At 40.4% G+C, this 12061-nt stretch overlaps 1 protein-coding gene across 1 annotated transcript in view; it reads right to left on the bottom strand.

The window, feature by feature from the left end:
* xpo6 (exportin 6) overlaps positions 1 to 12061 on the bottom strand; it is a 131601-nt gene that overhangs the window by 78412 nt on the left and 41128 nt on the right. The window contains exons 3-5 of the mRNA XM_072559681.1: positions 11783 to 11895; positions 10028 to 10225; positions 8602 to 8761 (exon numbers count right to left, since the gene is read on the bottom strand). Coding sequence (XP_072415782.1) covers positions 8602 to 8761; positions 10028 to 10225; positions 11783 to 11895 — 471 coding nt within the window. The remainder of the gene's footprint in view (positions 1 to 8601; positions 8762 to 10027; positions 10226 to 11782; positions 11896 to 12061) is intronic.

The raw sequence follows: 12061 nt of genomic DNA, 5'->3' as shown, positions 1-12061 counted from the left end.
AAGGAAATGTTCTGATTCAGCATGTGGATATGCCTACTAGAGAAGGTGCAAAACTTGACCTACTCTTGGGAAATAAAGCAGGGCAGGTGATTGAGGTGTCAGTGGGGGAGCACTTTGGGGCCAGCAACCATAATTCTATTAGTTTGAAAATAGTGATAGAAAAGGATAGACCAGTTCTAACAGTTGAAGTTCTAAAGTGGAGAAAGGCAAATTTTGATGATATTAAGCAAGAACTTTCAAAGCTGATTGGGGGCAGACATTCACAGGTAAAGGGATGGCTGAAAAGTGGGAAGCCTTCAGAAATCATAATGAGAATCCAGAGAAAGTATATTGCTGTTCAGGTGAAAGGAAAGGCTGGTAGGTATAGGGAATGCTGGATGACTAAAGAAGCTGAGGGTTTGGTAAAGAAAAACAAGGAAGCATATGTCAGATATAGACAGGATAGATTGAATGAATCCTTAGAAGAGTATAAAGCCAGTAGGAGTATAGTTAAGATGGAAATCAGGAGGGCAAAAAGGGGACATGAGATAGCTTTGGCAAATAGAATTAAGGAGAATCCAAAGAATTTTTACAAATACATTAAGGACAAAAGAATAACTAGGAAGAAAATAGGGCCCCTCAAAGATCAGCAAGGTGGCCTTTGTGTGGAGCTGCAGAAAATGGGGGAGATACTAAACGAGTATTTTACATCAGTATTTACTGTGGAAAAGGATATGGAAGATATAGAATGTAGGGAAATTGATGGTGACATCTTGCAAAATATCCATATTACAGAGGAGGAAGTGCTGGATGCCTTGAAACACAAAAGGTGGATAAATCCCCAGGACCTGATCAGGTGTACCCTCGAACTCTGTAGAAAGCGAGGGAAGTGATTGCTGGGCCTCAGATATTTGTATCTGAGGTGCCGGAAGACTGGAGGCTGGCTAACGTGGTGCCACTGTTTAAGAAGGGTGGTAAGGCCAAGCCAGGGAACTAAAGACAAGTGAGCCTGACATCAGTGGTGGGCAAGTTGTTGGAGGGAATCCTGAGGGACAGGTTGTACATGTATTTGGAAAGGCAAGGACTGATTAGGGATAGTCAACATGGCTTTATGCAAAGAAACTCATGACTCTCAAACTTGATTGAGTTTTTTGAAGAAACAAAGAGGATTGATGAGACCAGAGCAGTAGATGTGATCTATATGGACTTCAGTAAGGCAGTCGACAAGGTTCCCCATGAGAGACTGGTTAGCAAGGTTTGATCACACGGAATACAAGGAGAACTAGCCATTTGGATTCAGAACTGGCTCAAAAAGGTAGAAGACCGAGGGTGGTGGTGGAGGGTTGTTTTTCAGACTGAAGGCCTGTGACCTGTGGAGTGCCACAAGGATCGGTGCTGGGTCCTCTATTTTGTCATTTATGTGACTGATTTGGATATGAGCACAAGAGGTACAGTTAGTAAGTTTGCAGATGACACCAAAATTGGAGATGCAGTGGACAGCGAAGGAGGTTATCTCAGATCACAACAGGATCTTGACCAGATGGGCCAATGGGCTGAGAAGTGGCAGATGGAGATTAATTCAGATAAATGCGAGGTGCTACATTTGGGGAAAGCAAATCTTAGCAGGATGTATACACTTAATGGTAAGGTCCTAGGGAGTGTTGCTGAACAAAGAGACCTTGGAGTGCAGGTTCATAGCTCCTTGAAAGTAGAGTCGCAGGTAGACAGGATAGTGAAGGCTGCATTTGGTATGCTTTCCTTTTATCGGTCAGAGTATTGAATATAGGAGTTGGGAGGTCATGTTGGGGCTGTACAGGACATTGGTTAGGCCACTGTTGGACTATTGCATGCAATTCTGGTCTCCTTCCTATCTGAAAGATGTTGTGAAACTTGAAAAGGGTTCAGAAAAGATTTACAAGGATGTTGCCAGGTCTGGAGGATTTGAGCTATAGGGAGAGGCTGAACAGGCTGGGACTGTTTTCCCTGGAGCAGAGGCTGAGGGGTGACCTTATAGAGGTTTACAAAATTATGAGGGGCATAGATAGGATAAATAGACAAAAGTGTTTTCCCTGGGTGGGGGAGTCCAGAACTAGAGGGCATAGGTTTAGGGTGAGAGAGGGGAAAGATATAAAAGAGACCTAGGGGACAACATGCATGGAATGAGCTGCCAGAGGAAGTGGTGAAGGCTTGTACAATTGCAACATTTAAAAGGCAGTTGGATGGGTATATGAATAGGAAGGGTTTAGAATGATATGGGCCAAGTCCTGGCAGGTGGGACTAGATGGAGTTAGGATATCTGGTCGGCATGGACGAGTTAGGCCGAAAGGTCTGTTTCCGTGCTGTACATCTATGACTCTAGGTGAAAAATCTTTGCAAATCCCTCCTAACTCTCCTCCTTTTACCTTAAAAGTATGCCCTCTCAATACAGACTTTTCAATTAAGAGGAACAGTTTCTTTCTAGCCACTGTGTCCATGTCCCTCAATCAGGATCCCCCTTCAACCTTCTCTGTTCTAAAGACAACAACCCACATTTATCCAATTTCTCTTGATAGCCAAAATGCTCCAATCCAGCCAACAGCATGAAGAATCTTCTGTACACTCTTCTGCAATCCCATTCTTGCTATCATGTGGTAACCAGAATTGCATGCTGTCCTGAAGCTGTAGCCTAATCAATAGTTTAAAACTTTAGCTGGATGAAACTTGAGATTGCACATTGTTTTGCAAGGAACTCATTAGCTCAGTAATTTGATGCTTTCTTAGATCCTTCTGGGTGAGTATTCCCGAGTTTTAGTTGTTCTCTCTCTGCCTATAGGATCCTATTCCCTCCAAACCCTCTTGCAGCCACTTCCTCCCCACTTCTACACCAAACAGGCTATCCTACAATCTGCCAAGCACAGCCTTGATTAAAGATGATCCCAGAAATTCCCTCATTACCATTACTTATCTTCCTAATTGCTCTTGCTACCCCCACTGTCAGATTGTCTAACCCATGTTTCTTGCCGACAGGCCGGCAGCAACCAAGACCAGCCAGTGATGTGAGCTCCTTACCATTTCTTTTCATACTATTTACAAGGGTAACTTTTCTAATTGGGTACTGTATAACAGCAACATTCATTAAAACACATTCTTCAGAACAAAACAGAAGTTAGTTTATTGAACACTCAAGTGGCAGCTTTACATGCAGTTCTTAGTGCACATACTTGACTAGACCAATTTCTGGATTAGCAAATTGAAAAAGTACTTTGAAACAGTTAAAGAAAAATCCAGGTATGAAGTGTGCTAAATTATTTGAACTTTGATATTTCACAAAGCACAGCAATTGATTTCCTGTCTGTCTATAAATCCATTTCACATTTAATCACTGATGTACATTCATCCTTAGTGAAAAGTATGGGTTACAGGATTATTAGTTGGAAAACAGCTGAATGGCACAAACTAGAAATCTTTTCCTAGAATTTAGAAAATTTTACATTTTCCTTGCTGGTACAGCTCTCCCCCACAAACTTGCTTAAGTAGACACTCAGCAGAATACTGCAAAATGGGAAGTTTGTCCTACTCAGAAGTAAAACCAGAGTTAACTTCTGCACACACCGAAGCATTTTGACTTCGAGGGGGAAAATCTAATTTCTAACTAAATAAATATTTACAAAATATATATAAATAGATGCACGATAAATTGAAGGGTGTCAATTTTGACAACTACTACAAACTTATTTACAGAACTGACAAATTTATCGTTTATTCTAACACCTAAAATTTTACTTTTACTAACTGTACAAAGCTTCAGCTTATATCGTAGGGTGAGGCTTATCATCGTCACTATTGATTTAGCAAGATAACAGTTAGTAACTCTAGTTAATCACCGAATCAATATGAAACATATGGATACTATAGAAATACAAGGGATTGTATTTCAAAATGAAAGCATTGCATCTGTATTAGCACCAACTAGTGGAAAGAAAGGAGACAGAAATCAAAAACCATACACAGTATAAACACAAAAATTGCTGGAGAAACACAGGTCTCAGTATTTATAAGGAAGAAAATAGAGTTAATATTTCAAGTCCAGTGACTCATCAGAACTGTTCTGTGCACGCACTTTGGGGCCTCAACTTTTCACTGCATTCCTTACGATAATGGGACAGAAGGCCATGTACCTTTAGGTCATCGGAAAGTTTATAGCAATACTGTCAGTAATATAGACGCAAGAGAAATTTGTTAAGAGACACTGATAGTTTAAGTGAACAGGTGGAAATTAGATTGCAATAGGGAAAAGGGAAGGCTACCCACTTCAGACCTTAAATATACAGAACAAAGTTGCTCACAACTGGTGAAAAGCTGGAAAATGTGGAGTTATGAAGAGGCTTGTGGGTCCAGGTACATAGAGTAGAGATCATAAACAATGCTAGTCTTTATACCTAGAGCATTAAAGAGGGATATAATTCATGCTTATACAAAATCCTGGATAGATCAGACCTGCTATATTATTGGCAGTTCTGGGCACATTTCATACAAATAATGGCCTTGGAGATAGTATCTTTATGAAAATAAAAGGGAACAGATTAAGAATAACTACTTCCACTTCTCACGTTGGGAATTCCCCTTCCCCTCAGGCCAACTGAAGACAAGTCAATTGTTAACTTGAAAAAAAAATGTTTAATCATATTAGAAAAGACATGAAGGCACACAGGACAGTTAGGTATACACAGTGTTGTGTGTAAATCAGTCATTACCTCTGAATTGCAGAACAGACTCAAATAAGTAAATAGTCTACAGCAGTTCCTATGTTCCTACAAAACAGCCCAATATGCTTCTACAAAACAGCCCAATATGCTTCAAAAAGGCATATCAAGTAAACTTGACATTTTGCTGCAAGGTGGCAAGAAGGCAGATGACAAAAAACTTGATCAGAGAGGTCGGTTTTAAATGCGTATCTGAAAAGGAGGAAAGAGGTAGAGGAGTCAAGAGAATGAATGAGGGCATAGGATTTTAGGTACAGCAGCAAGATGAAGACAATCAGGGATATGCAAGAGGCCAGAATTAGAGGAATATAGAAAATCAGAATTTTATTATACTAATAGATTTAGGAACAGGTAAGAACATGGAAGAATTTGAAAATATGGATGAGAAGTTTAAAACAAAAGCTCTTCTTGATCAGAAACTCAATGTAGATTAACAAAGGTGATGGGTGAACATGACTTGCTCAAAGTAACAGCACAGACCTGGGTGACCTCGAAGTTAAAGGTAAAACATTAAGGCCTGCCAGTACAGCATTGGAATTGTCAAAGTCTAAATCTAACAAAGTCATCAATAACATTTTCAGATGAGAGAGACAGGTGTAGAACCTTGATATGCGACTATGATGGAAATTGGCAGTCTTTGTAATGCAGATGGTGTTGTCAAACACCCATCACCAAATCAAATTAAAAGCTATGACAGTTACCAGGATGGAGCTCATGGCTGGTGAACAGAGTCCATATGGGGTAATTTCAGAATATATATATTTGGAAAAAAATTGTTAATCCACTACTAGATGTTAGATAAGTAGTCGGTTAGCTTAGGATCAGTGGAGGTAATTAACAGAGGTCATGATGAGGTTGAGTGAACATTAGTCTTCAAACATCTTGGCAAACAGGTTTTTGGATTATGCTGCAAAGGTGCATCAATTGCACAAGAAATAGGAGGCAACCAATGAGTAGATTCCCAGGATGCACCAAACAATGATGGTGAGCAATAGGAGAAGTAATTGCGACTGATATGCTTCCCACATTAGATAAACATTGATCTGGTGAATGCAGCCACATACTGGAAAACAGTAGAGATGTTTGGAAGGTGGCATGGTCAACTGTTTCACTAGTTGCAGACAGGCTAAGAAAATAGAGGAATAGTTTACAATGTGATAGATGATCAATTTAGTATTTCAGAAACTCATTTTCCTGTTAAATGGGACAAAAAGTGCAAGACTTGCTCAAAATGAAAAAAACAGCGAATACGGGTATGGAATGAGCTGCCAGAAGAAGTGGTGGAGGTTGGTACAGTTGCAACATTTAAGAGGAATTTGGATAGGTATATGAATAAGAAGGGTTTGGAGGGATATGGGCCGGGAGCTGGCAGGTGGGACTAGATTGGTCAGATATCTGGTCGGCATGGACAGGTTGGACCGAAAGGTCTGTTTCCATGCTGTACATCTCTATGACTTGATATTACTATTTCTTCACAAGTGTTGCAAACATCATTTTGTATACTGGAACTTAATGCATCAACACAAAACTTGTTTTATAAAACACTCCGATCATCATTGGGATTTTTGAAGTGCAATTGTTCATATGCACAAATCTACATCCAATTTGTAGACAAACAACAGTAAGACAAATGATCCTGAATCTGGAAAGTGAGAAAGGTCAGTAGACACTGGGAAAAATCCAGTGCTCTCTTGCATTGTGCCACTGTGCCTTAGTTTCATGCCCGTTCCCAAAAAAAAACCTCCAATGATGGAAAACATCCTCAAATACATCAGTGAAGCTAGCTTGCATGCTCATGTTCTGGAACCATAAACTCTACCATTCAACTTGGAGATCATCAACTCAACCAAAGTATCAGTTGGGATAAAAATCAAAACCAACCTCACTGTCATAATGTATTTTACACTGACAGATAGTTCGCAATCTCACCCGTTACGATCAGTCAAGTTTAACTGTGTAGTGTCGTCCTTAGCATACCGGTTTCAGAATAAGGAGTATAGACCAAATGAACAGGAGTAGGCCATTCAGCCCCTCAAACTGGTCTTGCCATTCAAACTAGATCATGGCTGATCTGTGGCCTAATTCCATACACCTGGTTCTAGATTAGAGTGGTGCTGGAAAAGCACAGCAATTCAGGCAGCATCCGAGGAACAGGAAAATCAATGTTTCGGGCAAAAGCCCTTGATCAGGAACAGAGGCAGAGTGCCTGCAGGGTGGAGAGATAAATGAGGGGAGGGTGGGGAGAAAGTACTCCATACACCTGCCTTTGTCCCATATCGCTTAATAGGTTTGCCAAACAAAACTTTCCCAGATTTAAAGTTAACAAGTGGTGTAGCATCAAATACCATTTCTGGAATGGAGCTCCAAACCTCTATTGCTGTACTGTTACTATATTTTTACAAGATGAGTATCGATCCTGGAGCAGCTAGATCCAGAATCTTTGCTGCACAATTATTTAATGTGGTACTGCAAAGAGTATGTGACAATACAAAGCTGTTTATCTTACAATACCTGTGCTAGCAAATGTTCAATAAATCCAAAATTAATCTGATTTTCCAAACTGACCCCACAGCTTCTAGTACTATTTACATTATCAAAGTTTGTGAGAAGATTTATAGCTCATGTGCTCGTTGTCGTGGTTCTGTTCGCCGAGCTGGGAATTTGTGCTGCAGATGTTTCGTCCCCTGTCTAGGTAACGTCCTCGATGCTTGGGAGCCTCCTGTGAAGCGCTTGTGATCTTTCTTCCAGCATTTGTAGTGGTTTGAATCTGCCGCTTCCGGTTGTCAGTTCCAGCTGTCCGCTGCAGTGGTCGGTATATTGGGTCCAGGTCGATGTGCTTATTGATTGAATCTGTGGCTGAGTGCCATGCCTCTAGGAATTCCCTGGCTGTTCTCTGTTTGGCTTGTCCTATAATAGTAATGTTGTCCAAGTCGAATTCATGTTGCTTGTCATCTGCGTGTGGCTACTAAGGATAGCTGGTCGTGTCGTTTCGTGGCTAGTTGGTATTCATGGATGCGGATCGTTAACTGTCTTCCTGTTTGTCCTATGTAGTGTTTTGTGCAGTCCTTGCATGGGATTTTGTACACTACATTGGTTTTGCTCATGCTGGGTATCGGGTCCTTCGTTCTGGTGAGTTGTCGTCTGAGAGTGGTTGTTGGTTTGTGTGCTGTTATGAGTCCTAGTGGTCGCAGTAGTCTGGCTGTCAGTTCGGAAATGCTCTTGATGTATGGTAACGTGGCTAGTCCTTTGGGTTACGGCATGTCCTCGTTCCGTTGTCTAGAATTCCTAGAGGCATGACACTCATCCACAGATTCAATCAATAAGGACATCGACTTGGACCCAACATACCGACCACTGCAGTGGACAGCTGGAACTGACAACTGGAAGCGTCAGATTCAAACCACTACAAAATGCTGGAGGAAAGATCACAGAAGTACTTCACAGGAGGCTCCCAAGCACTGAGGATGTCACCTAGACAGGGGACGAAACGTCTGCAACACAAATTCCCAGCTCGGTGAACAGAACCACAACAACTATTTACATTTCCTTATCTCCACTTGAACAAATTCTGTCACGTAGATGGTAACAATATTTTCTCAGATGAAATATTCAAAACTTTGCAACATATGAAGCCATTCAGCTCATCATTCTTATTCCTGTGCTAGCTCCTCAAAAAAATCTATGTATACTATAGCCTTTCATTGTATTAATTTTAAAGCATTTTATTTCTTACAACACTAATAATCACTGATACTTTGAAATGAATCATCCATGTCCTAATAACTCATTACAGAATAAAATATCTCTTCCTTTTGCTCTTCTGATAAGCCTCCTGATTTCCCAACCGACAACCTTTCAGTTTGCCTAGTGCTGTACTGACCTGTGAGAAGAGTTAGTACTGTTGGCACCTGTTCCAGCAGCAGTTTTCGGAGCTCTTCCTTCCGTGCCACACTGAGGTCCTCCCGTGGACATGCTAACTCCTCTGAGGTAGTCTTCAACATGATCAGACCCAAAGGTGTGGTGGAAGGAGCCTGGATTAGCTACAATAGGAAAACATTTCACAGCTTGCCAAGACCCAAATAGACATTGTCACAGTAAAGTTAGAATGTTCACAGGTAACTTGAACTAATTCACTTCAGCAGCACTGAACGCCCTCCTCCAGACGTGCACCAAACTTGGCTACTGCACTAACGAGCGAGGCAGGTAAGCCATCAAAAGCAACACATTGATCAACTGAGCCAAGTTTGTTTCGTAAGACTAATTTTAATGAGTCATTTTAATTACTCCCTCTAACAGGCACCTCAAACTCATGCTAGCCAATAAACAGGAGAAATGCAAGCTGCAACCTATACTGGACCTGGTGCAACAGGATAACCTCAACTTGAATGCAGTGAATTTGTAATGCCGAATGAAACTGCAGTTGTTCAAGTTCCAAATCCAATATTTCTCTGGTCAGACTCAGACTGATGTAAATAAAGCAGTTTGATTTCACTGGCACTGCACAAGAACCTTGCTTATATCTATTAAAAAACTTGGTGGATTTGACACTCTTGGGACTGTGCTGAGTTTGTCACGAGCTAGGAAATGTTCAGCACATTGCAGTTACACATTAGCCCCAGCTGCATCCTCAAATGTATGTGGCATACCAGCATACAATTAGTAATTCTACTTGTCACACAGGTATTGTGGAGGGAAACCGAATAAAATATAAATATACAAACCCCAATCGATTTTTTTTTTTTAAAAAGGCTCAGATTGAATTTGATTGACCATTGCCTCAAGTTTGGATTCAACATACAGAAGTGAAACTTCTCAAGTATATGAGTTCTGTTCAGAGTTAATCTGGAGTATACCAGGCTTAGTTTTGGATACCACTCCTCTGGAAATACACACTGTTTTTCAAGATGTATAACAAGATAAAGACTTAAAGGATTAATTATAAAGTCAAGTTGTAAAAACCCTATTTCTATTGCCTAGTGTTTAAACATTGAGCTGTGGTTAACCAACACATTGACAATGGTTAAAGGATTTTATAGGTTGGATAGAGAAACTATTTCCTCAGACTGGGAAAACAGAGGTCAAGGTGGGGTATAATTTAAAATTAAAGCTGGGTCACTTGAGAAACTTAGAAGTATTTTTACACAAAGGGTACCAACTTACAAAGTAAAGTGCTTCCAGAATGCCAGCAAAGGAATCTGATTTATTTCAGGAGACCAGTTTTTTTCATGAGGAATTACATTGGATGAGTGGTATTCCATAATAGTAGCGATTATGTACAAGATCAGTACTATTTATTCTTAACTTGCCTGCAACGTGCTGGTGAAAAAATCATGGTAAAACATTGGCCAATCCTGCCTCCCAATATCCACAATTACTTTACACAGCTTATTGCGGATGAAATATGGCATTGTCTTGTGGTGTGCCAACAGAAGCTTGGGTAGGCAGCTTCGAATCTCCATTTTGTCTTGAGATGGGACTCCCAGCCACATCTTATTAATCAAGTTCTGTTGAGAAAAAGCAGGAATTATTTTCATGAAGTTAATGCCAACAATTAGTTAATGGGGCACATTGAATAAGAGCTAAGAACTAAGAGGAGTAGGCCACCTGGTCCCTTGAGCCTACTCCACCATTCAATAAGATCATGACTGATCTTTGTGGTCTCAGCTCCACTTACCCACCCTCTCACCATAACCCTCAGTTTATTTGCTGTTCAAAAAAAAAATCTTAGTTTTAAAACATTTTGGGAAGCCTCAGTCACTTCACTGGGCAGGGAATTCCACAGATTCACAACCCTCTGGGTGAAGAAGTTCCTCCTCAATTCAGTCCTAAATCTGATCCACTTAATTTTGAGGCTATGCCCTCTTGTCCTAGTTTCATCTGTCAGTGGAAACATCCTCTGTGTCTATCTTATCTATTCCCTTCAGAGTTTTATGTTTCTATAAGATCACCCCCTATTTTGCTAAATTTGAATAAATATAATCCCAGTCTACTCAGTCTCTCCTCACAAACCAACCCTCTCAACCCAGAATCAACCTAGTGAACCTCCTCTGCACCCCTTCTATAGTCTTTCTCAAGATTACTAAAATTGCACGTAGTACTCCAGGTACCCCGACACTCTGTACAGCTGCAACATAACTTCACTGCTTTTAAATTCAATCCCTTTAGCAATGAAGGACAAAATTCCATTTGACACCTTAATTAGCTGTTGCACCTGCAGACCAACCTTCTGATTTATGCACAAGGACACCCAGGTCCCTCTGCACAGCAACATGCTGCAATTTTTCACCATTCAAGTAATAGCCCATTTTTACTATTATTCCTACTGAAATGGATGATTTCATATTTGTTAATGCTGTACTCTGTCTGCCAGACCTTTGCTCACTCTCAAACTATACGTCTTTGTAAAGTTTCAGTCCTCTACACACTTTGCTCAACACTTTGTGTCGTCCACAAACTCTGACAGTACACATGGTCCCCAACTCTAGATCATCTAATTGTGAGCAGTTGTGGTCCCAACACTGATCGCCAACCAAAATAGCACTCATTTATTCCCACTCGTTGCTTCCTGCTGGTTAACCGATCCTCTACCCATACTAACACATTATCCATTATGTCTTGCAGCATCTTATGTAGCAACCTTTTGTGCGACACCTTGCTGAATCGAAACATAATCAAAGAAATTACTTGCTGCAAATTAAACTGAATCAACTATTCTGTATTGGCTGAATACATTAACAGATACCATTTCAAAGTTTTTACTCATCCTTGTAGCAGGAAGAAACTACAACGATGTTTCTATGAATAAGGTCCTCTCTCCACGTCATCTAGAAACTCATTGTATTATTTCAGTCCACAAATGGTATCCAATACTAGTTAGAAACAATCCATAAACCATGACTGCATTACTTATGACTAAGAAGAGGACTCCAATCCTAAGTCACACCATTACTCAAAGATCCAGCGTTTGATCATTGGACTTTTGGAAAGAACAGAAACTGTGAAGCCAGTGAAAACTACCTTAAAGCCCACCATAGAGCTTTCATTCTATATTCCTGACTTACCTCAAACACAGTCAAACTGTACATCATGACGTACTCATTACGAGTGTTGGATAAGAAGTAAATACAATGTTGCCATGCTCCAATCTGCTGTGCAAAATTATTTAACAGCTCCTCTGTGAAACAAAGGACATTTACAATGAAGCAGGCTTCCAAAGCATTTCCCAATCATTTGCCTATACATAAGTCTGACTAGTAACAATGTACATTTGCTTAAGACTCATTTAACTTTTACAGGAGTTAGATAAAATGTCTTTTTTTTAAAAAGTATAGAATCCTGAA

Source organism: Chiloscyllium punctatum, chromosome 40 (genome assembly GCF_047496795.1).
Source record: "Chiloscyllium punctatum isolate Juve2018m chromosome 40, sChiPun1.3, whole genome shotgun sequence".
NCBI lineage: Eukaryota > Metazoa > Chordata > Chondrichthyes > Orectolobiformes > Hemiscylliidae > Chiloscyllium > Chiloscyllium punctatum.
This window is presented reverse-complemented; position numbering and strand designations above follow the sequence as displayed.